We start from the raw sequence: 27,817 nt of genomic DNA, 5'->3' as shown, positions 1-27,817 counted from the left end.
CCCATGAACCGCGAGACCATGACTTGATCCAAAGCCAGACGCTCAACCGACTGAGCCACCCAGGTGCCCCCACCCCAGTCTTTTTTTTTTTTTAAAGATTATTTATATATTTTTGAGAAAGAGACAGAAAGCAGGAGGGAAAGAGAAAAGGAATGAGAGACAGAATCCCAAGCAGGCTCAGCACTGTCAGTGCAGAGCCAGATTTGGGGCTGGAACTCCTCAACCGTGACGTCATGACTCGAGTCAGATGCCTAAGGACTGAGCACCACCATTCTTTAACTGGAGGCTGTCATTATCTCTTTAGGCTAATTTTATTGGAAGACAACTGTAGGATAGTATAGAGAGGTTTTAACACAGATTACCACATTGCCCTAAAGTTGTATGTATATATGAAAAGAATGTTTTTATATAGTAATTGTTTTTTAATTTATTTATTGCTTAATTTACATCCAAGTTAGTTAGCATATAATGCAACAATGATTTCAGGAGTATTCCTTAATGCCCCTTATCCATTTAGCCCATCCCCCTCCCACAACCCCTCCAGCAACCCTCTGTTTATTCTCCATATTTAAGAGTCTCTTATGTTTGGTCCCCCTCCCTGTTTTTACATATTTTTTGCTTCCCTTCCCTTATGTTCATCTGTTTTGTATTTTAAATTCCTCATATGAGTGAAGTCATATGATATTTGACTTTCTCTGACTGACTAATTTTGCTTAGCATAATACCCTCAAGTTCCATCCACATAGTTGCAAATGGTAAGATTTTATTCTTTTTGATTGCCGAGTAATATTCCATTATATCTATCTATCTATCTATCTATCTATCACATCTTCTTTATCCATTCATCTGTTGATGAACATTTGGACTCTTTCCATACTTCAGCTATTGTGATAGCGCAGCTATAAATATTGGGGTGCATGTGCCCCTTAGAAATAGCACACCCGTATCCCTTGGGTAAATACCTAGTAGCACAATTGCTGGGTCGTAGGGTAGTTCCGTACCTCCATACTGTTTTCCAGAGTGGCTGCACCAGTTTGCATTGCCACCAGCAGTGCAAAAGAGACCCTCTTTGTCCGCATCCTCGCCAACATCTGTTGTTGCCAGAGTTGTTAGCCATTCTGACAGGTGTGAGGTGGCATCTCATTGTGGTTTTGATTTGTATTTCCCTGATGATGAGTGATGTTGAGCATTTTTTCATGTGTCCATTAACAATTTGGATGTCTTCTTTAGAGAAGTATCTATTCATGTCTCTTGCCCATTTCTTCACTGGATTATTTGTTTTTTGGGTGTTGAGTTTAATCAGTTCTTCCTCTAGTCGCTGGCCTCTGCAGAAAGACTGAATGGAGTCTCAGGAAAGGACTGCCAGGCAGTCCGTCCAGCTCCGGGGGAAACTCACCTGCTCCTACCACCCCTCTCGGCTTCACCCGGGATCAGCCAACTGGAATAGGTGTGTCCAACTGAGAGAGCGCTGAGCTAGAAGTCAAGAAAGTTCGCTCTTGCCCCACTTCAGCTTCTCAAACAGCTCTGTGGTCCTGCCTGAGGCACAGCCTTCTCTGTGGCTCAGTTTCCTCACAGGTCAATGGGAAAAGGTCTATACTACAGGGTCCCTTACAAAGTGGCTTCAGATGACCTGAAGCTTACACGTTTAGAAAGTGGAATGCGGGGCGCCTGGGTGGCTCAATCGGGAGTGTAATCAGTTCTTTATAGATTTTGGATACTAACCTTTTATCTGATATGTCATTTACAAATATCTTCTCCCATTCCATTACCTTTTAGTTTTACTGATTATTTCTTTCACTGTGCTTTTTATATCGATGAGGTCACAATAGTTCATTTTTGCTTTTGTTTCCCTTGCCTCCAGAGACGTGTTGAGTAAGAAGTTGCTGCAGCTGAGGTCAAAGAGGTTTTTGCCTGCTTTCTCCTTGAGGATTTTGATAGCTTCCTGTTTTGCAGTTAGGTCTTTCATCCACTTTGAGTTTATTTTTGTGTATGGTGTAAGTAAGTGGTCCAGGTTCATTTTTCTGCATGTCGCTCTCCAGTTATCCCAGCACCATTTGCTGAAGAGACTGTATTTATTCCATTGGATATTCTTTACTGCTTTGTCCAAGGTTAGTTGGCCATACGTTTGTGGGTCCACTTCTGGGTTCTCTATTCTGTTCCCTTGATCCGAGTGTCTGTTTTTGTGCCATATAATAATTGTTTTGCAACAACTTTCAGGGGTATTGCATGCACCCACCCACTGGCCTCAATCCTCCACCTGGTGGGGTCAGAAAGAGAGCGAGCGAGAGCGAGTGCGAGCGAGCATGACAGCTAGAACAAGACAGGAAGATTGCTTCAAAGGGCCAGAGCGTTAGAGCTCACCTCTCTGAAACTGGGAAGGGGTGGGAGGGGGTCTCATCTCGTGGATGACTGGTTGGCCTCTCTGACCAATCACGAGCAGTGAGTGGTTTTGCTTATCATTGTGATCCACCTCCCTGAGGGTTTTGGAGCCACGTTTACAAATGGAAGTAGGGTAAATAAGAGGGACGGACCACACAGCCAATGAGACCTCGTGGCGTTCGTGGGCGGGATGAGGCTGCTGCCAGGTTTAGGGCGGAAGGAGCTGCTCGGGGTAAGAAGGTGAACGGAAGATGGCGGCGGGAACGCTGCTGTCCAGTGTGTTGGGGTTGATGCTTCTGGGGCTCTTGTTACCCGCAACTCTGACCGGCGGTGTTGGAAGCCTGAATCTAGAGGAACTGAGTGAGATGCGTTATGGGATCAAAATCCTGCCGTTGCCTGTCATGGGAGGGCAGGTATGGAGGCGTGGAGGGGGCGAGGATCTGGGGCAAGGGGAAGTGGGGAAAGACCGAGTAAGAAGGGCGACTGTGGAGTGTGCATTGGGCGCCTAGGAGCAATCGGGAAGAGTAGCTAGGGAGGTTACGCTAATTCCTAAGAACCGTAGACCGAGACCCATTCCCCTGGGGCTAGGGACTGGAGGGGTGGGGCTTCCCGCTGTCAGCTTCAGTTCCTGATCTAAGCACCCAGACTCTGCCCGGTAGAGAAGTGGGAGTGCGCGCTCCCCTCACCCGCCAAACACAGCTGGAGGACTTGTGGCTCATTCTGACTTGACTGGGCTCTTCCCCAGGATCCGAAGAGGGATCTCCTTGTTCTCTCTGATCCCAGCCTCTCTTTGCCTCTCTGCCCCCCGATCCTCCCTTCTTTCCCAGAGCCAAGCTTCGGACGTGGTGATTGTCTCCTCGAAGTACAAACAGCGCTATGAATGTCGCCTGCCAGCTGGAGCTATTCACTTCCAGCGTGAGAGGGAGGAGGAGGCACCTGCTTACCTAGGGCCTGGGATCCCTGAGCTCTTGAGCCCAATGAAAGATGCTCCTTGCTTGCTGAAGGTGAAAGGGGCTGGGAAGAATGGAATGAGGGCTTGGGAACCAGGTGCTCATGAATGAGGAGGGATCCAGAAGACCTATGGGGGTTAAGAAGGCCATTGGACGAGTAGACATATTGTACAGAAGCAAAGAATCCTGCAACCACTGATGACACCTCGCTGAGTGTAGAGGAGGGTTAGGAAGAAGACCTCAGAGTAGTGGTTAAGCCAAGATTGAGGTGCCTGAAGAGGGTCAGTGTGGGGTAGGAGGGACATTCTCCTAGAGAAGCCTTCCTGCTAAAGTCACCCCCTGCCCCTGTCATTCTCTGCCGGTGTCCTATTTTATTTTCATCATGGCATTTTTTCCTGATCTGAAATCATCTTATTAACTGAATCATCAGTTTACTTTTTTTTTTTAGTCTGTGTCCCAGCACTGGAATGTGAGTCCATCGGGTCAGAGAATTAATCTTGTTCACAGTTGTATCCCCAGTGGCTAGAACAGCACAAGGAATGTTGTAGAGGTTCAATCAGTATTTGAATATTCTATATTTCCCTGGTCTGAATACTTCAAGGATACTATGATTTCTTATTTTATGAAGGCAAAGAAGGATTTAAAAAAAATCTTTAAAAAGGGAGGAGTGGAAAGACCATAGGTGGAAAACTTTAGAGAAACTTCTCCAGGTCACAGAAGGAAAGCAGCCCTTCCTTCTCACTGAGAATCTGGAGAATTGAGTGTGGAAGCAGAGGGGATGGGAAGTACATGAAAGGTTATGTGTCTTGGAGCTAGGAGAGATTCCCATTCCAAGCAGAGACATCTGCACTCTATCCCCTTGATGATTCATTTTTTATTTTCATTTTTTTATTGTCAGACCAAGGACTGGTGGACGTATGAATTCTGCTATGGACGCCACATCCAGCAGTACCACATGGAAGGTGACTCACGCCTACATTTCCCCTAAGCCCTCAGCAACACTTCGTGGAAGGTGACCTGCCTCCCCAGTCCCCTTCTCTCTTAGTCCTCTTACAAGGGAGTAACGGTGCTTCACTGTGGTTTCTCTTGTAGATTCAGAGATCAAAGGTGAAGTCCTCTATCTCGGCTACTACCAATCGGCCTTCGACTGGGATGATGAGACAGCCAAGGTGGCAGGAGTTTGGGGTTGGGAGAGAGAGGGGTCCTGGCTGTAGACTAAGCCCTGATGAGAAGGGGGTGTCACGATTAACTGACATGTTGCTTGGGGCTTGTGGCCTTTGGGACAAAGTGCCATTCTTCCTCTTTGCTGTCTTTCTTCCGCCCCCGCCCTCCCTCTTGATGTCCTCCCCAGGCCTCCAAGCAGCATCGTCTGAAACGCTACCACAGCCAGACCTATGGCAACGGGTCCAAGTGCGACCTTAACGGGAGGCCACGGGAGGCTGAAGTTCGGGTGAGTCTCAAGAGAGTGAAGTTGACACTCCTTCAGTGATAATTCAGGAAAGGGCAGGGTTGCATGTTATGCTCAGGAAGCTCTCTTCCAGACCCCAGACTCTTAACTTTAAGACTCCTATTTCCAGCTGGTAGCTGGATGCCACTGCCTGGATAGTCTCAGGCTCCTCAAGTCAACATTTCCCAAAGCCTCCCTCTGAGCCCCTAGCCACACGTATTCTTTTTTTCCGTGTTTCTTCTTCTGAGTGTCATTACTGACTCTTCCTTCTCCTTCACTTTGTCTTCCTTTCTTCATGTCACGACTCATCAGCGAGGTTGTACAGGTGTAGGCATTGCTCTGGGCTACAGTGGTGGGCGAACATGCAGCCCCTGCCACTCCAGGGATGTACGGTCTAGACAGGAAGATATGGTAATAAAGAACCACAGAAATGGGTCTGTGACTGCAAACTGAGGAATGGTGTGAAGGAAAGGAATCTAGTTCTCTCAGAGTAAATGACAAAGCCTATTCATTCTATTTCTAGATTTCTCTGACCACTCTCTTCTTTCCTATGCTGGGTGCCTTCATCCCTCACCTGCTTCATTACCAGCAGCCTCTTACCAGGTGCTCCCGATCTAGTGGTCCCAACTGAGCTCAGGCAAGCAGGCAGCTGTATGGTGGGAAAGGTTCTTCAGGTGGTTCTAACATGTATTCACAAACATAAACACCTGGAGAGACAAGACTCACACACCCGACAACACAAGAATGATCTTTCTGTAACACAGATTTGCACATGCAGTTGTGTGCTGGTAAATGTTGAGCATTCTGATGGCCAGGATAGAGTGGGGGAACACGGAGGGGAGAGCCTTGATCTGTAATGTTTGCCAGTGTCTGTGGTATAAGTATTCCTACCATGGCCAAATTCATGCTGTCACTGTGATGTCAACCATCTTGCAACATTCCTGAAAATTTCCCAGTTGACGCTTGTGAACTGGTGTGAGCTGACTCCAGCACACCACTATAGAAAGTGTCACTTCTCTGTCCAGTCCTGGAAGACCTTCAGTGATTCTGCCTTGCACAAAGGCTAAGATCCAAATACCTCAGCACAGACTGGGGTTCCTGGGGAGGTGATGGGAAGTCTTCGGGTTCTGGATATATTTTGAAGGTGGACCCAACAAGATTTGTTGATGGATTGGACAAGGGGTGGAGTCAAGTATGACGCTGGGGTTTTTAGCTTGAGCAACTGCAGCAATGCAACTGTCATTTACTGGAATGGGAAGGGTGGGTTTGGAGGAGAAGCTAGGTTGATACTAGACATAGGAAAGTCAGAAAGACTGTAGACCTCCAGTGGTGATGTCCATTTGGTAGTTGGCTCTGTGATTCTGGAGTTCAGGGATGAGGTCTGGGCCAGAGATACAAATACTCGTTGTGTTTCTGCCCCACTGGCCTTCCTTCTGTTTTTTGAATCAGTGGATCTCATTGCCTCTGCCGAAAGCCATCTTCCTCCAGATCTTTGAGTGTTGGCTTCACCCCCTCATTTAGATTATGTATGTCATATATCCCTGAGACATCTCCACAGGTTAGCCCTAATGGTGGCGAACAGAACACATGCAGCCTTGTGCCGCCATCCTGGTAAACAGCTAGTGTCTTATATTCTTCAAAGCATGTGTCATTTCCCGAAGTCATCTTATTTGTTTGAATTTAATGTCTCTGTCTACCCCAACTAGAATAAGCTCCAGGAAGGCAGGGACAAATGTCTGTCTTATTTTCTTTCTTCTTCTTCTTTTTTCTTTTCTTTTCTTCTTATGTTTGTTTGTCTTATTTGCTGCTGTATCCTTGGTATTTGGAACAGTGCCTGGCATCTATTTTTTGTGAACTTTCTTGCTAAGCCAGAAGGTTAGTTAGGTTTCTTCAGCGTTTCACATCCACATATCCAGGTTCACATATATCCATGGCTTAGTCTATTTGGGCTGTGAGAACAAGATACCATGGGCTGAATGGCTTATAAAGAGACATTTTCTTTCTTATACTTCTGGAGGCTGGAAGTCAAGAGATCAGAGTGCCCGTGTGGCCCAGGTCATAGACTTCTCATTTATCCTCACAAGGTGGAAGGGGCCAGGAAGCTCTGGGGAGCCTCTTTTATAAGACCATTCATCCCATTCAGGAAGGTTCTACCCTTATGACCTAAGCACCTCCTAAAGGCCCTACTTCTTAATACTATTACGTTGGGCAGAGCATTTCAACATGAGACCTTTAGAGGGACACAGGCATTCAGACCATAGCAACCCACAAGCATCCACACACACACATAATTGATTATAGCACTTTATTATATTTTAATTATTTTTGTTAGTTGCAGCTTCAGTAGGCCAAGAACTGGGGGCAAAGCCTGCATTTTCCTCTTCTCTGTTGAACATATGCCCTGCGCCAAGTCCTGTAATAGAAATTGGGGATGAAGTGGTGAGCGAGAACCTAGTCCTGCTCTCAGGAGACACATTTAATAAACAGCCACAGCAAGTAGGATAAAGTCTGATAGGTGAACTACATATGGGGGGTGGGGGCATACAATAAAGGAACTAGCCAACTCTAGCTGAAGAGGAGGCTTCCTGGAGAATGTGACTTTGGAACTGACAGTTGAAGGATGAGGAGCTAGTCCAGCAGTGGCAGAGGAGGGGGAGAGGGAAGAGGGCATTCCAGGTGGAAAGTTCAGTAGATGCCGTGGGCCTGGAGACCAGGGGCAGTTGATTGCTATTCACAGTAACTGGAGAGAATTGTGGGAAAGGAGTGTGGGAGCTGCGGCTGGGCAATTGTTAGGGGACAGTGTGCAGGTCATGAAGCTCTGTAGCTATGTTGAGTTTGGACAAGCTGAGAAATAAGGGGGCAGCCAATGAAATAGCTAAGGAGGATGATGACATATTCAATTTTGGTTTTGAAAGCTCACTCTGGCTGGAGTGTAGCAAATGATGGGGAGGCCAGTTAAGAAGTGACTGCAGTGATCCAGGTGAGAAAAGAAGGTGGCCCAGGGATGAAGAAATGTGAATTTGGAGGGAGATTTAGAGGACAGAATCAACAGAGTAAGGTTCGTAGGTTTCTGGGTTGAGCATGGATAAGTGGTAGTTCTTGTTACAAAATTAGGTATAGTAGAAAGAATAGATTTGGTGAAGGAAAATGATTTTGATGGCTTCAGGCATCCAAGTAGAGATTTCTGAGGAGGCTGTTAGGTCTGTGGGTTTGCAGCTCAGGAGAGAGATCTGAATTGAACCCAGGGTGCTGGGAGTCATCAACATCTTGGCTACAATTGGAGTCACTGTCTGGGTAAAATCCCCCCAAAGAAACAGTATGTAGTGGAAAAGGTGAAACAGAATGTTGAGGAAGCCATCATTGAAAGCATGGGCAGAAGGGGGCTTTGCCAAGAAGAAGGGGCCAGAAAAGAGACTACAGTGACGTATCTCAAGGATGGCCCAAGGCATCCATTGCATTTGAACCTTCAGGGAAGAGGAAGATTAAAAGCTGCTTTTAGGTGGTTATGGGAATTATTGTTCTAATAAAAGCAAAGCATGCACAAAGAAATAAGAATTCAGGCAGTACGCATGGCAACCAGATGGAAATTTCTAGGTCCTCAACTCCCAGTCTCCCCTGGCCAGTCCTTTGGTTGGACTTAGTGACAGAGGTCATTGGTGATCTTTGCTAGAGCAGTTTCAGTGGGGTGGTGAAAATGAGGTGAAGAAGCAGAAACCTTGTAAGAAGTCTGAATAAGAAGGGGAGGGAGATGGCGAGCACTGGAGGGGTTATGGGGTTGGGGAGGGTGGTACTTTGTTTTTGTTTTGTGTTTTAAAATGGGGGGTGCCTGGGTGGCTCAGTCAGCTAAGCGTCCAACTTTGGCTCAGGTCATGATCTCACGGTTCATGGGTTTGAGCCCCACATCAGGCTCTGTGCTGACAGCTAGCTCAGAGCCTGGAGCCTGTGTTCAGATTCTGTGGGTGTCTTTCTCTCTCTGACCCTCCCTTGCTCATGCTATCTCTCTCTCTCTCAAAAGTAAATAAAAACATTAAAAAAAATTTTTTTTAAATGGGAGCGAATGTAAATGCTGTTGGGTAGACCTGATAGAAAGGAGAGATTGAGTTCTAGAAGGAAGGAGGGGAAGAGAATGGGCAGGGCTGGGGTACAGAACACAGGAGAACAGTGACCCTGAGGAGGGAGATCTAAGGTTGTAACTGGGAATGAAGGGTGGTGTATTTGGTGGGGAGCCTTGAGGTGTTAGTAGCAGAAAGTTGAGGGCATGCCTGTCTGGCTGTTTCATTTTTTGTTTTTATATTTTTTTAAGTTTATTTATTTTAAGAGAGAGCACACGTAAGTGGGGGGAGGGGCAGAGAGAGAGGGAGAGAGAGAGAATCCCAAGCAGGTTCCTCACTGTCAGCTCCGAGCCTGATGCTGGGCTGGAACCCACTAACTGTGAGATCATGACCTGAGCAGAAAGTCAAGAGCCCAATGCTCAACCGACTGAGCCACCCAGGCACCCCACATTTTTTAGTTCTTGTATCCTAACGGACCACCCAAGTTTGTGGCCTTCATGGTTGAGTAAACCACCCACGCCTGCCCCCTCCATGCCCTCCTCCCACCTCCCTGCCTCTAGGGCAAGCATAGTGAAGTCCTATTTTCCCAATGCCTCCTGGGTAGGAGCAGTTTCATGGTGTTTGGTAAAAGTGCAGTTTCCTGGGGTTTGGGAATGGTTAGCCATCTGGAATTAAAGAAATTTGGATCCCTATCTCAATTCTTATATTAACTGAGATTTCACAGAGATCTAAGATTTTTCATTTTTTAATGTCTAATTGTGAAATATCCCAAACTTACAAAAATAATGTCATAGAGACCCATAAACCCACTGCCAAGTGAGACAGATGTTAGCATTTTGCCATATTTGCATCAGAAAGGAATCAAATACTAATGACATAGTTCAAGCCCACCCTCTCATTTCTTCTCTCTTCCTCCTCTCCAGAAAAAACCACAACCATCTATCTTCATGCTTGCTTTGTACTTTTATTAGTCATACACATACAGACAACATATGTTGTTTTGTTTTTAAAAATTATACGTTAGTGGTATCAACTTGCTTTCTCACTAACCAATGTTTGCCATTCTGTGGCATGACGTGGAGATCTAGTTCAGTGATTTTAATGGCTGTGTGTTTCATTGTTTACTTACTATTCCTCTGCTGAGGAAAAGTTGGATTTCAACTCTAATGCTTTTATACACAGTGCTATGATGTAGGTCTCATTGTGAATGCGCCAGAGTTTCTCTGAGGGAAATACCCAGTAGCATATTTTATTGGTAAATTTGGTGCATTGCCCATTTTTTCTTTTCTTTTCTTTTTTAATGTTTATTTATTTTGAGAGAAAAAGAGAGAATGAATACCAAGCAGGCTCTCCACGGTCAGCATGGAGCCTGATGCAGGGCTTGACCCCATGAACCATGAGATCATGACCTGAGCCAAAATCAAAAGTCGCCCATTTCATCAGCTGAGCTGCTCAGGTGCCTCTCAGGGTCTCTTTTCTTTTTTAAGTTGATTTATTTTGAGAGAGAGAGAGAGAGAGAGAGAGAGAGAGAGAGAAGCAGCAGGGGAGGGGCAGAGGGAGGAGACAGAGGATCCAAAGCGGGCTCTGTGTTAACAGCAGAGAACCCAATGTGGTACTCATCTCACAACTGAGTTCATGTCCTGAGCCAAGCTCAAGAGTCGGACGCCTGGGCCTCCTAGGTGGCTCAGTTGGTTAAGTGTCTGATGTTGGCTCAGGTCCTGGTCTCACAGTTCTTGGGTTCAAGCCCTGCATCCGGCTCTGTGCTGAGAACCAAGGGCCTGGAGCCTGCTTCAGATTCTGTGTCTCCTTCTTTCTCTGCCCATTCCCTCCCCCTCTCCCTCTCCCTCTCTCTCTCTCAAATATAAGTAAACATTAAATTTTTTTTTAAAGTCAGAGCTTAACTGACTGACCCAGGTGCCCTACCCTCTCTAGTACTTATTATTACTATTTTTATAATAACCATCCTAATGGGTATGCAGTGGTATCTCATTGTAGTTTTGATTTTCGTTTTCCTAATGACTAATGATGTTGACTATCTTTTCATGTGTGTATTGTCCATTTGTATATGTTCTTTGGAGAAATGTCTATTTAAATCCTTTGCACATTTTTTAATTGGGTTATTTGTTTTTTTATTATTGTTGAATTGTGGGAGTTTTTTATATATCCTGGGTATTAATTGCTTATCAGATATATAATTTGCAAAAAAAATACATATATATATTTATGTGATTTTCTGCCATTCTATGGGTTGCTTTTTTACTCTTTCTCTTTTTTTAAAGTAGGCTCCATGCTTAACATGGTGCTTGAACTCATGACCCTGAGATCGAGAATCACATGTTCTACCAACTGAACCAGTCAGGCACCCCTCCTCTCTTAATAATGTTTTTTGATGCATCAAAGTTTTTAATTCTGATGAATCTAATTCACCTATTTTTTCGTTTATTGCCTGTGCTTTTGGCCTCATACATAAGAAATCATTGCCTATTCCAAGGTCATGATGATTTTTACCTATGTGTTCTTCCAAGAGTTTTATAGTTTATAGTTTTGAGTTTATTTTTATACATGAAGTAAGGTAAGGATCCGACTTCATTTGTTTGCATGTAAACATCCAGTGTTTCTAGCACCATTTGTTGACATTACCATCCTTGTCCCTTTGGTCTTAGTACCCTTGTTGAAAATCAAGTGAGCAAATATGTTAGGGTTTATTTCTGAGATCTCTTCTGTTCCACTGGTCTGTGTGTCTATCCTTATGCCAGTACCACACTGTTTTGATTACTGTGGTTTAAAAAAAATTTTTTTTTAATGTTTATTTTTGAGAGAGACAAACCGTGAGCAGGGATGGGGCACAGAGAGAGGGAGACACAGATTCCGAAGCAGGCTCCAGGATCTGAGCTGTCAGCACAGAGTCCAATACAGGGCTCAAACCCACGAACCATGAGATCATGACCTGAGCCAATGACACTTAACTGACTGAGCCACCCAGACACCCCTTGATTACTGTGATTTTGTAGTAAGTTTTGATATTACGAAGTACTGAGTCCTCCAACTTTGGTCTTTTTTTTTTTTTTTTTTTTTTGAGATTGTTCTGGCTATATGAGATCCCTTGAGATTCCATATGAATTTTAAGATGGATTTTTCTCTGACTATAAAAAGAGCCATTGGGATTTTGATGGGGATTGCATTGAATATGTGGATCACTTTGTTTAGTATTGCCATCTTAATACTAAGTTTTCCAATCCATGAACATGGGCTTTCTATTTATTGTATCTTCTATCATTTCTGTAATATTTTGTAATTTTTTAGTTTTCAATGTGTAAGTCTTTCACCTCGTTGGATAAATTTGTCCTAAATAGTTTATTTTTGATGCTATTGTAAGTGAAAAAAAATTTTTTTTAAAAAACTGGCTTTGTAGAGGCACTTGGATGGCTCAGTTGGTTAAGTGTCAGACTCTTGATTTTGGCTCAGGTCATGATCTCACAGTTGTGAGACTGAGTTCCACATCAGGCTCTATGCTCATGGAGCCTGCTTGGGATGCTCTTTCTCCTTCTCTCTCTACTCCTCCCCCAGGCATATGCACTCTTTCTCTCGCTCACTCTCTCACAAAACAACTAAATAAACATTTAAGAAATGGCCTTTTTGGCTTGTTTATTGCAAGTATACAGAAATACAACTGATATTTGCATGTTGATTTTATATCCTGAGACTTTGCTGAATTCATTTATTATTTGTAATAGGGTTTTTGTGGGGGGGGCTGATTCTTTTGGATTTTCTGTGTGTAATATCATGTCACTTGTGAATGGAGATGATTTTACTTCTTCCTTTCCAATTTGGATGCCCCTTATTTCTTTTTCTTGCCTAATTGCTTGGTTAGATCTTCCAGTACTATGTTAAATAGAAGTGACATAAAGTGGGCATCCTTATCTTGTTCCTATCACTCATGGAAAAGTTTTCAGTCTTTCACCATTAAGTGTGCTGTCAGCTCTGGGGTTTTCATATGTGGCCTTTATCATGTTGACATTCTCTTCTATTCCTAGTTTATCAAGTGATTTTATCAGGAAAGGATGTCGACTTTCAAATTCTTTGTTCACATTTGAGATGATCATGTGGCTTTTTTCTTCATTCTGTTAATGTCTATGGTAGTGTGCAGATTGATTTTTGTGTATTGAACTATCTTTGCATTCCTGGAATAAATCCCACAGAAATCATGATACATGATGCTTTCAGTATGCTTCTGAATTTCGTTTGTATTTTGTTAAGAAAATTTGCATTTGTATTCACAAGGGATCTTGGTCTGTAGTTTTGTAATATCTTTGTCTGGGTTTGGTATCGGGGTAATGGTGGCCTCACAGAATGAGTTAGGAAGGCATTCTTTATATATTCCAGATTTAATTCCTTAATCTCCTCTACTCTATCTATAGTTTGTCTTTATCTATTGTTCATAGTATCTCAAATGTACTTTTAATTTAAAAATGTAAAAATTCCAATATGATTTAAAATTTTAATCTTTTTCTTTATAGTTTGTGCATTTTATGTCTTTTATTAAATCCTTTTCTATTAATTTATATTTTTCAAATTATAGAAGTTTTCTATATGTTAGACTTTAATTCAATAAACAACTTAATGTGTCATGGGTAAGCTTAGAACCTAACTATAGCTATTTTTCACCTGGACAACTGGCTCTCTCTGCATCATTTACTGAGTAGCCCGTACTTTGCTCCCTGATTTGTAGTGCCACATTAGGCATTTATCAACTTGCCATATATATGTGCATTTTCTTTTTTTTTTGGTCTCTTTTGTTTCAATCGTCTCTCTATTCCTGTGCCAGTACCACATTGTTGTACATACTATAGGTTTTTTGAAGTCTTGATATCTGATAATATGCATTTTTCTTTGTTCTTTAAAACTGCCTGAGCTATGATTGGACAAGTTCTGTGAAAAAACTCTTTTGGGGATTTTAATGGGAATTACATTGAATTTTATATTAATGTGGAGAGAATTGATATTTTATGATATTGACTCTTCATTCACAATGAATCTAATATTTACTTCCATTTACTTACTGCCTTGACCAAACTAAGATTTTAATTTTCTCTGTGAAAGCTCTTATAGATCTCATTTGAGGTTAGTCCTAGATACCTTGCAGCTTTTTATTTGTGACTTGTGTATGTAGGCAAATGTTTCAAGCCTACAGGTACCTTATGGTTTTTTATGCTATTGTAAATGGCATCTTTTATTTATTTACTTACTTACTGTTTAATTCACATCCAAGTTAGTTAGCATATGGTACAACAATGATTTCAGGAGTAGATTCCTTAATGCCCCTTAGCCATTTAGTGCATCCTGCCCTCCCATAATTCTTCCAGCAATCCTCTGTTTGTTCTCTGTATTTAAGTGTCTTTTATGTTTTGTCCCCTCCTCCCCCCGTTTTTATATTCTTCTTGCTTCCCTTATGTTCATCTGTTTTGTATCTTAAATTCCTCATATGAGTGAAGTCATATAATATTTGTCTTTCTCTGACTAATTTTGCTTAGCATAATACCCTCCAATTCCATCCATGTGGTTGCAAATGGCAAGATTTCATTCTTTCTGATTGCCAAGTAATACTCCATTGTATATATACACCACATCTTCTTTATCCATTCATCCGTCGATGGACATTTGGGCTCTTTCCATATTTTGGCTATGGTCGATAGCACTGCTACAAACATTGAGGTACATGTGCCCCTTCGAAACAGCACAGCTGTATCCCTTGGGAAAACACCTCGTAGTGCAATTGCCGGCTTGTAGGGCAGTTCTATTTTTAATTTTTTGAGGAGCCTCCATACTGTTTTCCAGAGTGGCTGCACCAGTTTGCATTGCCACCAGCAGTGCAAAAGAGATCCTCTTTCTCCACATCCTCACCAACATCTGTTGTTGCCTGACTTGTTGATTTTAGCCGTTCTGACGGGTGTGAGATGGTATCTCATTGTGGTTCTGATTTGTATTTCCATGATGATTAGTGATGTTGAGTACCTTTGAATGTGTCTGTTAGCCATTTGATGTCTTCTTTGGAGAAGTGTCTATTCATGTCTTTTGTCCATTTCTTCCCTGGATTGTTTGTTTTTGGGTGTTGAATTGGGTGACAAGTTCTTTATAGATTTTGGATACTAACCCTTAACCTGATAAGTCATTTGCAAGTATCTTCTCCCATTCTGTCAGTTGCCTTTTAGTTTTGCTGATTGTTTCTGTCGCTGTGCCGAAGCTTTTTATTTCGATGTGGTCTCAATAGTTCATTTTTGCTTTTGTTTCCCTTGCCCCTGGAGACGTGTTGAGTAAGAAGTTCCTGTGGTTGAGGTCAAGGAGATTTTTGCCTGCAGTGCAATTCAAGGAGTGTTGGTGGGCATCCGTGGCTTGAGTTTAAAGGGAGTACTGCTAAGATTACACTATTAATATGCTGTTTTCTTACAGGCTTTTTGTAGACACCTTTTATCAGATGAATAAAGATCCATTTTATTCCAGTTTGTATAATATTGTCATCATGGGTAGGTGTGGAATTTTAACCCATGTTTTCTTGTATATCTATTGAGATGGTCATATGGGTTTTCATCTTTATTTGAATTCAACTGATTCATTTTCTAAGTTTTTTTACTCTTGCATTTCTGGAATAATCCATAGTCATAAAGTTTTCTTTTTGCCTTTTTTAAAAAAGATTTTATTTATTTATTTTAAAAAGGCTTTGCACCCAGTGTTTAGCCCAGTGTGGGGCTTGAACTCATGATCCTGGATTCAAGACCTGAGCTGAGATCAAGAGTTAGATGCTCTACCTATGAGCCAGCCAGGCATCCCTTGAAATATTCTTAATACAGTGATATATTTAGTTTACTAATATTTTAATTAATTTTACAGCTATTTTCATAAGTGAGTTGGTCTATAATTTTCTTTTCTTGTTTTATAAAAAATTTTTAAATGCTTATTTATTTTTGAGAGAGAGACAGAGTGCAAGCAGGGAAGGACAGAGAGTGAGGAAGACACAGAATCCAAAACATGTTCCAGGCTCTGAGCTGTCAGCACACATCCTGACATGAGGCTCGAACTCACTAACCACAAGATCATGACCTGAGCTGAAGTCAGTCACTTAACTGACTGAGCCACTCAGGTGCCCTGAGATTTTTCTTTCTTTCTTTCTTTTTTTTTCTTAAAGTAAACTCTACCCTCATCATGGGCCTCGAACTCAACTCCAAGAGACACATGCTCTACTGACTAAGTCAGCCAGGCTCCCTGACTCAGAGATTTTTTTTAATGCACATACAAACATTTATCTTTGAGCTCTTTCCAAATACATATATAAATAATTTCCTTTTCCTTCCTCCCTTCTTCCTTTTCTTCCTTTCCTTCCTCCCTCCTGTCCTCCCTTCCTCCCTCCCTTCCTCCCTTCTTTCCTTTGTTTTTTTCTTTTTGTTTGTCTTTTTATTGAGGTATACTTGACATATAACATTATATTAGTTTCAGGTGCACAATATGTTTCAATATTTGTATATATTGCAAAATGATCACCACAGTAAGTCTAGTTAACCTCTGTCAACATATAGTTAAAATTTTTCCCCTTGTGATGAGAACTTGTAGACTCTCCTCTCTTGGCAACTTCCAAATATGTACTATGGTATTGTTAACTGTAATCACCATGCTAAACATCCTCATGACTTACTTGTTTTATAACTGCAAGTTTGTATTTTTGGCCCCCTTCCCCCACTTTGCCCATCCCCCTCTTGTTCTTTTTTTTTATAGTTGCTATTATTCTTTCATACACTGTGCTATCATTTGGCTAAACAGTTCCCTGTTGATGGACATCTAGGTTGTTTTAACTCTTATTAACACAAAAGTACTACCGTGAATAATCTTGCACCCACAGAGCATATGTAGGTTACATTCCTAGAAGTAGATTGGTGGAATTTTTATATGTACTGCCAAGTTAGCCTGCCTAGGTAAATTACTCTCCCTCCAGCGATGTAGGAGAATGCCAATGCCCCTGCAGCTATGCCAACCCCATGTATTTTTAAACTTTCGGATTTGGGCCAATCTTCAGACAGGCCTCAGAGAAACAGTGATTTCTTAGTATGGTTTTTACTTGCACTTATCTTGGGGAAAGGTATGTAATCTTAATCATATTTAAGAGGCATTTCTTTCAGCCTCCACTCTCTTCTTTCAACCATCCAAATTCTTTGCTTATTTCCCTAATAGATTGTTGATCTTTTTCTTCTAAACTTATAAGAACTCTTCGTGTAACAGATTATCCTGTCGTCTGGAACGGGAATTGTGGGATGCTTCGCAGACTCTGCTTTCCTAGTCATGCCTGGGTAAAGTTTTCATGTAACTCCATGCGTTGCATCCCTCAAGTTTGATATCCAACGTTTCCATTTTCATTGTTATTTGTGCTCTGCTTGGGAATTTATTTTAGATTTATGCTTATTATAGTTCTAAACAAATGTGTTTTATTTTTGTAAGTTTATTTGCTTAGAGAGCAAGTGGGGGAGGGGCAGAGAGAGAGAGAGAGAGAGAGAGAGAGAGAGACCGAGACCCAAGCAGCCTCTGCGCTATCAGCTCAACACAGAGCCCGAGATGCGTGGCTCAATCCCAAACCGGGAGATCATGACCTGAACCATATGCTCAACATACTGAGCCACCCAGGTGCCCCTATTTTTGTTTTACGTAATGGCTATTGATTTCTAATTTTAGGCCATTGCATCAATGATTCCTTGTGATTATCAAGACTTTCTCTGGTATGAACTTTAAAAAATGGTGTGGGTGTGCTTGATAACATGTGATTTCTCTATTTAGTTCAAGACTCTAATTGTGTTGGTCAGGTTATCTATTACATTTTTTGTCCAGGTGGCCAGTTATTATTGAAATGGGTGTATTAAAATTTTCTCTGTAATGGTGGATTTGGCAATTTTGTTAATTTTTCCGTCATCTATTTTGAGGCTGTTGGAGAAATATAAATTTAGAGTTGTGATATCTTCATGGTAAATTATTCCTCTTATATTCCTCTTGTAGCTTACTGTTGTGACCATCTTTTTTCTAATCACATAAAAGAATATTGTGAGGGGTGCCTGGGTGGCTCAGTTGGTTAAGCATCCAACTTTGGCTCAGGTCATGATCTCACAGGTTGTGGGTTCAAGCCCCACATCAGGCTCTGTGCTGATAGCTAGCTCCGAGCCTGAAGCCTGTCTTTGGATTCTATGTTCCCCTCTCTCTCTCACCCTCCCTTGTTCACGCTGTCTCTCTCTCTCTCAAAAATAAATAAAATCACTTTTAAAAAAATACTGTGAAATACACCACAATACATAAAATGGTATAAAACATGCACGTATTGTGTAAGGAATAACAAAGGAAATACCCATCTAATCACCTTAGGTTAGGAAGGATGCAGATAGTACCTTAAGAAGGCCTCTGTGCCCCCACACCCTACATCCCTCTCTCTCCCTTTACCACAGAGCTAACAGCTAGCCTCACCTGATGAGGTTAATTCCTGTGCTTTTCCCTAGAGTTTTGCCATCTGTGCATGCACCTCAATTCATTTAGCCTTGCTCTGAACTTTATACAAATGGCGTCCTATTGTATGAAAGCATGCAGAGTGCCTACAAGCGAGTGTGGGATCTGTTTCTTCTGCTCAGTACTGTGTGTGTGAGATTCATCCCCGTGCATGGCGGTAGCTGCCGTGTACTCACATGCCTGTGTCGTAGTCCTTCGTGTGGTTCATCATCCCCTGTGCGTCCACATTACCTTTTGTGGACGTTTGCGTGGTTTCCAGTTTTCTGCTATTAATGAAAACTGATGCTACATGCAACATTCTTTTTAATTTTTTTAATTAAAAAAATTGTTTAATCTCTTTATCTTATTTTTGATAGTGAGAGGCAGAGAGCAAGTGGGGGAGGATCAGAGAGAGAGGGAGACACAGAATCTGAAGCAGGCTCCAGACTCTGAGCTGTCAGCACAGAGCCCAATGCAGGGCTTGAACTCACAGACTGAGATCATGACCTGAGCCGAAGTCGGACACTCAAATGACTGAGCCCCCAGGCGCCCCCATGCAACATTCTTTTAAATACCTCCTAATATAATGTGCAAGACTTTCTTGAAGGAGAAATTTGCTTGGGTGTACCATTGCTGGGTCATGGGATATGGAAGTGAGCTCCTGTTCAACCTGACTTGGCACTGCAGAATACTTTCCAAAGTTTTTGTTCCCATTTCTGTTCTTCTTGCAGTATGACTTCCCAGCATTCCACATGCTGGCCAATATATGTTACCAGACTATCAAATTTTTATTGATTTTATTGGATGTATAATGGTACATCTCATTATGAATTTAATTTGCATTTCACTGACTCCTAAGAACTGATCTTTTTTTCTAACTAGTTATTAATATGAAATCTATTTACACTATATACTTAATTGATATCCTAACATTAAACCAAACTTTCATTTGAAATTAAACCATTTATTGATTTTTAATGTTAAACCAATTTCGCATTCCTGAAACGAACCACTTTGGTCATATGTATTATCCTCGACGATCCTTTTTAGATCTTGCTGGATTCAGTTTGCTAGTTTGCGTATATCTCTTGAGAGATACTGACCTATAGTTTTCCCATCTATTACTGTCATTACCATGTTTTGGGAACAAGGTTATGCTCCTCTCAAATAATGAGTTCAAAATGTTCTCACTTTTTCTATTCACTGAAGAATGTTTAAGATTACAATTTTTTACTCCTTGAGTGTATGCTAGAATTCACCTAAAAATCATGTTCGTCTAAGTTTTTGTTGTGGGAAGGGAAGAGTTTCAATTTGATTTTTTTTGGTAGTTTTTGGAATATTTAAAGTTTATTATTGCTAGTTGGCTCAGTTTTAGTAAGTTGTATTTTTTAGGAATTTGTCTACTTCATCTGATTTTTCATATTTATTGTCATGAAGTTGTTCATGATATCTGTGTATTATCTTTTTAATCTCGGGAGCATCTGTGAGTAGGTTTTTTCTGTTCATTCCTCAGGGGGTTTTGGCCTCTTTGGTTATTGGTCAGTCTCACCAGAGTTTGGTCAGTTGTAATCCTTTTCCAGAGAATCAACTATTTTGGCTCTGATGAGTTTCTGTGTTGTATTTGGTTTCTATCTTATTAATTTTCACTCTTTATTTTCCTTCTGCTTTTTAAAAAAATTTTTAAATGTTAAATAAAAAAAATTTTTTAGGGGCGCCTGGGTGGCTCAGTCGGTTAAACCTCCGGCTTTGGCTCAGGTCAGATCTCACGTTCGTGGGTTCAAGCCCCGCATCAGGCTCTGTGCTGACAGCTAGCTCAGAGCCTGGAGCCTGCTTCCGGTTCTGTGTCTCCTTCTCTCTCTGCCCCACCTCCTCTCGTGATCTGTCTCTTTCTGTATTAAGAATAAATAAAACATTAAAAAAATTATTCAAAAAAAATTTTTTTAATGTTTATTTTTGAGAGACAGCGAGAGAGAGTGTGAGCAGGGGAAGGGCAGAGAGAGAGAAGGAGATACAGAATCTGAAGCAGGCTCCAGGCTCCAAGCTGTCAGCACAGAGCCCAATGTGGGGCTTGAACTCACAAACTGTGAGATCATAACTCGAGCCGAAGTTGGACACTTAACCGACTGAGCCACCCAGGCACCCCATAAATGTTAAATTTTTAAAATTTTTATTTATTTGTGTGTGAGAGAGAGTGTTTGTGAGCATGAGTTGGGGAGGAGCAGAGAGAGAGAGAGAGAGAGAGAGCGAGAGAGCGAATCTCACGTAGGCTCCACGCTGTCAGTGCAGAGCCCAATGTGGAGCTCGAGCTGAAAAACAATGAGATCATGACCTGAGCTGAAATCAAGAATCGGGTGTTTAACTGACTGAGGCACCTAGATGCCCGTCTTTTTTTTTTTTTTTTTAATGTTTATTTTCAAGAGAGCGAGAAGGAATGAGAAGGGGAAGGGCAGAGTGGGAGAGGGGCAGAGAGAGGGGGGAACAGAGGATCCAAAGCGGGCAGAGAGCCTGATGAGGGGGTCAAACTCATGAACCATGAGATGATGACCTGAGCTGAACTTGGAAGCTTAACCAACTGAGCCGCCCAGGGGCCCTCTTCCTTCTGATTTCTTGAGTTTATTCTACTGTTCTATTTTTAACTTCTTGAAATGAATGCTTAACTCCTTCATTTTCGTCTTTTCCTTTTTTTAATAAATGTTTCTTATAAATTTCCCTCCAAGTACTGCTTTAGGTATTTCTCACAACTAGTTTTTATGGCTGTTTTAAATTTCTTTATCTAGGGGCGCCTGGGTGGCTCAGTCAGTTGAGTGTCTGACTTTGACTCAGGTCATGATCTCGCAGTTTGTGGGTTCGAGCCCCATGTTGGGCTCTATGGTGACAGCTCGGAGCCTGGAGCCTGCTTCAGATTTTGTGTCTCCCTCTCTCTCTGCTGTTCTCCTGATTGCACACACTCTCTCTCTCTCTCAAAAATAAAGATAAAAAAATAAAAAAGAAATTTCTTTATCTAAATTTCAAATGGATAATACTGTCTCATGATTCACAACCCAGAAAATATAGAAAGGTGCACAATGAAAATTCTCCCTCCCAAACTTCTCTCTCACCCGCTCTGTTCCCCCTGTGGCTTCCCACCTGCACGGGTCGCCTTGTTCTTAGTGCTTCATGTGTGCTTCCATCCTCCTCTGGGGCTCACAAGCAGTTAGGACTAGAGAAGCTTATTTCTTGTTCTCTCTTTTTTTTACACACAATACATAGTATATTAAATGCACATGTACTGCACCTTGTTTTTCTGTATCTTGACAATAATTCTTTCAATGACCATTCATCTAGAGCTTTATCTTTTTTTACAGCTGCATAGTATTCCATTGTATGAATGTTGCATCATTTTGTCCTCATAAATGGACTGAGTAAATAGTTTTCCCTCTACTTTTTTTGTTATTACAAAAGATTATTACATTATATGCATGTTCATGTGTAAATATATCTTAGAAGTATAAATGCTGGGTACAGGTTATATATAAGATTGTCTTTGCAAAACTTTTATTATGGAAAGCTAAAAACATATAACATCAGGTGCACCTGAGTGGCTCAGTTGGGTAAGCATCTGACTTCAGCTCAGGTTATGATCTCACGGTTCGTGGGTTCGAGCCCCACATAGGGCACTGGAGCCTGCTTCAGATTCTGTCTTCCTCTCTCTCTGCCCCTCCCCCACTTATGCTCTGTTTCTCTCTGTCTGAATAATAAATAAAAACATTAAAAATTTAAAAAAAACATATAACATCAGAGATACTTGTACAATGACTCCCTGTATCATCTAGCTTCAACAAATAAGGCCAGTCTCATTTCATCTATTTTCTTGTCCACCTCCCTCCACTAGTAACTCTGTTCTCAGACTACTTGGAAATAAATTGTGAATATCATTCCATTAACAAATATTTCTGTATTTGTCTCTAAGAGGTTTAAACTCTTTTATTTTTTATTAAAAAAAAAAAAACTCTTTTAAAACCGTAACTACAGGGGTGCCTAGGTGGCTCAGTCGGTTGAGTGTCCAACTTCGGCTCAGGTCATGATCTCACAATTCATGGGTTCGAGCCCTGCGTCAGGCTCTGTGCTGACAGCTAGCTCAGAGCCTAGAGCCTACTTCCAATTCTGTGTCTCCCTCTCTCTCTGACCCTCCCCTGCTCATGATCTGTCTCTCAAAAATAAATAAATGTTAAAAAAATAAAATAAAATAAAATAAAATAAAACTATAACTACATACCATATCACACTAAAGAATTAACAGTAATTCCTTCTTATTATCAAATATTCAGTATCTTTACATTTCCCTGATTATCGTATGTATCTCATAATTATGTAGATTATTTGGTGGTTGCATCATGTGAGTCATTTGGATTTTTTGGGACTTATTGAATTTTTCTGGAATATGTCCTTTTCTCTGAGTGTTTCTTTGTGCCTGAAAAGGACGTGTACCTATTGTTAGGGACGGGGTTTTCTGTATGTCTTTCAGGTCATGATTGTGAACCATGCTGTTTGAATCTTTTGTATCCTTACTGATTTGTCTTCTGATATAATTATGGACTTGTAGATTTATATGTGATTCCTTACTCTGCTTTCAATTTATTCATTATTATTGTATCAATTGTTGCTTTGTCTACCTTGAGGCTATGTATTAATTTATTTAACAAATGTTTATTGAGGACTTCTATGTGCCAGGCACTCAAGTAGTTGTTAGAGATATTTCAGTGAACACAACAGATAAAAATTCCTGCTTTAGTTGGGATAGACAGACAATAAGAAAGATAAAGAATTACATACAATTTTTGGGGCGCCTGGGTGGCTCAGTCGGTTAAGCAACCAGCTTCTGGCTTCGGTTCAGGTCATGATCTCACAGTTCATGGATTTGAGCCCCGCATCGGGCTCTGTGCTGACAGCTAGCTCAGAGCCTGGAGCCTGCTTCAGATTCTGTATCTCCCTCTCTCTCTGACCCTCCCCTGCTCATGCTCTCTCTGTCTCTCAAAAATAAAAATCATTAAAAAAAAGAATTACATATGATTTTTTTTTAACTTTAGAGAGAGAACGCAAGAGGGAGTGAGGGGCAGAGGGAGAGAGAGAATCTTAAGCAGGCTCCGCACTCAGCGCAGAGCCGAAGACAAGGTTCAATCCCATGACCCTGGGATCATGACCTGAGCCAAAATCAAGAGTCAGATGCTCAACTGACTGAGCCACCCAGCTGCCCCAAGAATTACATACAATTTACATTATCCTCCTCATAAATTAAACTTTAAACATTATGAATGGACCTTTTTGGTCTTAAGTGTTTTACTTAATGTCTCTTGTGTGGTAATATAACAGTAACAGCTTTCATCGAGTTGTTTACTGAATTTTTTTTAAGTCGGCTCCATGCCTTGTGCATTGTGGGGCTTGGACTCCTGACACTGACTGAGACCAAGAGTTGGACGCTTAACTGACTGAGCCAGCCAGACTCCCCTGTACTTTTTTCATCTTTTTCCTTGATTCTTTCTATATGTTTATGTTTTAAATTTGTTTTATAAGTAATATATAAATAGTTGTATTTTTAGGAATTTTAACCATTTATTTTATGTACATATAAAAATATATAATACATATGCATATATATTTGGATTTATGTCTAACATTTTATTTTCTGCTTTTGTTCCATATGTTCTGTTTCTTTTTCTCGCCTTTCTTTTGCTTCATTTTGTCTTTTTAAAAAAGTTTTTTTTAATGTTTATTTATTTTTGAGAGAGAGAGTGGGGAAGGGGCAGAGCGAGAGGGAGACACAGAATTTGAAGCAGGCTGCAGGCTCTGAGCTATCAGCACAGAGCCCGACACGGGGCTCGAACTCAGGGACTGTGAGATCATGACCTGAGCTGAAGTCGGACATTTAACCGACTGAGCCACCCGGCTGCCCCTGTTTCATTTTGTCTTAATCATGCTGCCTTTTCTTTCATCTGAGTAGGAAGTTACGTACTTACTTTCTTTTATTTTTTTCAGTAACGGTTTTTATCAAGCTCTAGTTCGCAAACCATGCAGTTGAGTGTGCAGTTTGTAGTACACTCACAGAGGTGTGCCACCGTCACCACAGTCCCTTTTAGAACCTCTTCGCCTGCTCAGAGAAATCCCCCACTCTTTGGCAGTTACTCTTCACTCCACTGTTCCCTCAACCCCACCTCCCACTCTAGACAACGTCTCGTCTTTCTGTCTCTACAGATTTGCCTGTTCTAGACATTTCCTGTGACTAGAATCTTCCAATGTGTGACCTTTGTGCCTGGCTTCTTTCACTCACCATGTTTTCTAGGACCACCCATGTGTAGCATGGACCGGTACTCTCTTACATTTTATTGCCAAGTGCTGCTGCACATTTTGCTCATCCATTCATCACTTGATGGACATTTGGGTTATTTGCACCTTTTAGCTATTATGAACAATGCTGCTTTTAACATTTGGGATCAAGATTTTGTTTGGACATAGGTTTCATTTGTCTTGGTATATACCAAAGAAGGAGTAGAATTGCTAGATCATATATGGAAAGTCTATGTTTAAGTTTTGAAGAAGCTGCCAGACTTTCCCCAAAGCTATAGAACCATCTTATAGCCCACTCGTAGTATATGAGGGTTTCTCCTCAGTCTCCTCAACGTTTGGTTTTGTCTTTTAAACTATTGTCTTCCAGGTGAGTCTGAAGTGGCATTTCATTGTGGTTTTGATTTGCATTTCCCTGATAGCTAATGATGTGGCACATCCTTTCAAGAGCTTTATTAGCCATTTGTGTATCTTCTTTGGAGAAACGTCCATTAAGATCTTTTGCCTATTTTAAATTGCATTATTTGTCTTTTAGTTACTGAGTTGTAAGATTTCTTTATGTATTCTGTATACAAATCTACTGTCAGGGGCGCCTGGGTGGCTCAGTCAGTCAAGCATCCAACTTTGGCTCAGGTCTGGCTCTCACAGTTCCTGAGCTCGAGTCCCTCTTTGGACTCTGTGCTGATAGCACAGAGTCTGCTTAAGATTCTCTCTCTCTCTCCCTCTCTCTCTCTGCTCCTTGCTTACTTGCGCCCTCTCTCTCTCTCAACAAAAAAAACCAAAACAAAACAAAACAAAAACACAAATCCTTTATCAGATACATGATTTGCAAATCAGGTACATTCTCGGGTTGTTTCACATTCCTGATGGTGTCCTTTGTAGCACAAAAGCTTTTAATTTTGATGAATTCCAGTTTATCTATTTTTTGTTACAGTGCCTTTCATGTCATATCAAATAAATCATTAGCTCACCTAAGGCCATGAAGACTTACACCTATATTTTCTCCTAAAAATTTTATAGTTTTACATTTAGGTATTTGATCCATTTTGAGTTATAATTTTTTTTAGTTATAATTTTTTACATATAGTATAAGATAGCACTTCAGTTTCATTTCCAGTTGACCAGCACCATTTGTTGAAAAGATGATTCCCATCATCGAATTCCCTTAGTAACCTTTCAAAAAAATCACTGATGATAAAAGTGAAGGTTAATTTCTGGACTCTAAATTTTTTAGAAAATTTTGTTAACATTTATTTTTGGAAAAAAAAAAGAGAGAGAGAGAGAGAGAGAGAGACAGCGTGTAAGTGGGGGAGGGGCAGAGAGAGAGGAAGACATAGAATCTGATGTAGGCTCCAGGCTCTGAGCTGTCAGTACAGAGCCTGACACGGGGCTCGAACTCACCAGCTGTGAGATCATAACCTGAGCCGAAGTCAGACACTTAACTGACTGAGCCACCCGGTGTCCCATTTATTTCTTTTTTTAAAAGTTTATTTATTTTTGAGATGGGGGGAGGGTAGGGACAGGGAGAGAGAATCCCAAGCAGGCTGCACGCTCTCAGCTCAATCTCATATACCCCATGATATAATGACGTTGGCCAAAATCAAGAATTGGATGGTTGGGGCACCTGTGTGGCTCACTTGATTTCAGCTCAAGTCATGGTCTCACAGTTGGTGGGATCAAGCCCTACATGGGGCTCTGTGCTGACAGTGTGGAACCTGCTTTGGATTAAGAGTCAGATGCTTAACTGACTCACCACCCAGTTACCCTGCTGCTACATTTATTCCTAATTATTTTATTGTTTTGATGCTAATGCAAATGGGATTATTTTCTTTTGTTACTTTATTAATTTTTGAATTGTGCATTGCAGTGTATAAAAATACAGTTGATTCCTATATCCTGCGACCTTACTGAGTTTGTATATTAGTTCCAATAGTTTAGTAGATCCTTTAGGATTTTCTATATATAAGATCATCATTAAATAGAGATAGTCTTACTTTTTTATTTCCAATGTAGATTTCTTTTATTTCATTTTCTTGCCTTATTGCCCTCGTCAAAACCTCCAGCCCAGTGTTGAATGAAAGTGACAGAAACAAACATCCTTGTCTTGTTCCTGATCTTAGGGGTAAACCATTCCGCTTTTTGCCATTAAGAGTATTGTTAGGTGTGGATTTTTTAATAGATGCCTTTTATCAGATTGATGAAATTCTCTTCTATTTCAAGTTTGCTGAATGCTTTAATCATGAAGAGGTATCACAATTTATCAAACGCTTTTTCTGCATACATCGAGATGATCATGTGGTTTTTGTCCTTTATTCTGTTAATAGGATGTATTAATTACATTAATTGATTTGTGTGTGTGTGTGTTAGCCCAACTTTGTACTGCTGGGATAAATCCACTTGGTCTGGTGTGTAACCCTTTTTATATGTTGCTAAATTCGACTAACTAGTATTTTGTTAAGGATTTGGGGTCTATACTCATAAGTGATATTGGCTTATAGATTCCTTTTCTTGTGATATATTTGTCTAGATTTGGTATCAGGGTAATAACACTGGCTTTATAGCATGCATTGGGGGCATATTCCCTCCTTTTTATTTTCTGGAAAAGTTTGACCAAGATTGGTATTTACTGTTTTTTTTAAATTTTTGTTAGAACTCACCAATAGACCCATCTGACCCAGGCTTTTCCATGTGGGTAATTTCTAGATTACTGATTCAGTCTCTTTACTTGTTATAAGTCTTTTCATAATGTCTATTCCTTCTTGAGCTAGTTTTGGTAGTGGTGTCTTTCTAGAATTTGTCCATTTCATCTAAGTTATCCGATTTGCTGCCATGTAGGTATTCATAGTATTTCTTTACAGTCCTTTTTTATTTCTTTAAGGTTGATAGTAATGTCCCCTCTTGCATTCCTGATTGTACTAATTTGGGTCGTCTCTTTTTTTTTTCTTGGTAAGTCAGTGGAAGTTTTGTCCCTTATTGATCTTTTGAAAACAGCTTTTAGTTTCATTGATTTTTCTTTATTGTTTTTCTGTTCTCTATTTCACTTACTTTTGTTCTAATCTGTATTACTTCCTTCCCTCTGCTTGCTTTGGGTTTAGTTTGCTTTTCTTCTCTAAGTATTTTAAGTCAGAAATTTAAGTTATTGATTTAAAGTCTTTTTCTTCTTT

General features: G+C 40.9%; 1 protein-coding gene across 4 annotated transcripts in view; it reads left to right on the top strand.

Moving 5' to 3' along the window:
- The first annotated feature begins 2,593 nt into the window (after positions 1–2,593).
- OS9 (OS9 endoplasmic reticulum lectin) overlaps positions 2,594–27,817 on the top strand; it is a 31,792-nt gene continuing 6,568 nt past the window's right edge. For all 4 annotated transcript variants that reach the window (XM_029953541.1, XM_029953539.1, XM_029953540.1 and 1 more), the window contains exons 1-5: positions 2,594–2,792; positions 3,207–3,383; positions 4,228–4,291; positions 4,422–4,498; positions 4,681–4,779. In XM_029953541.1, coding sequence (XP_029809401.1) covers positions 2,631–2,792; positions 3,207–3,383; positions 4,228–4,291; positions 4,422–4,498; positions 4,681–4,779 — 579 coding nt within the window. In that variant the 5' untranslated portion in view covers positions 2,594–2,630. The remainder of the gene's footprint in view (positions 2,793–3,206; positions 3,384–4,227; positions 4,292–4,421; positions 4,499–4,680; positions 4,780–27,817) is intronic.

Source organism: Suricata suricatta, chromosome 10, assembly GCF_006229205.1.
Source record: "Suricata suricatta isolate VVHF042 chromosome 10, meerkat_22Aug2017_6uvM2_HiC, whole genome shotgun sequence".
Lineage (NCBI taxonomy): Eukaryota > Metazoa > Chordata > Mammalia > Carnivora > Herpestidae > Suricata > Suricata suricatta.
Note: the sequence above shows the minus strand (reverse complement) of the source record. Positions and strands in the feature narration are given on the sequence as shown.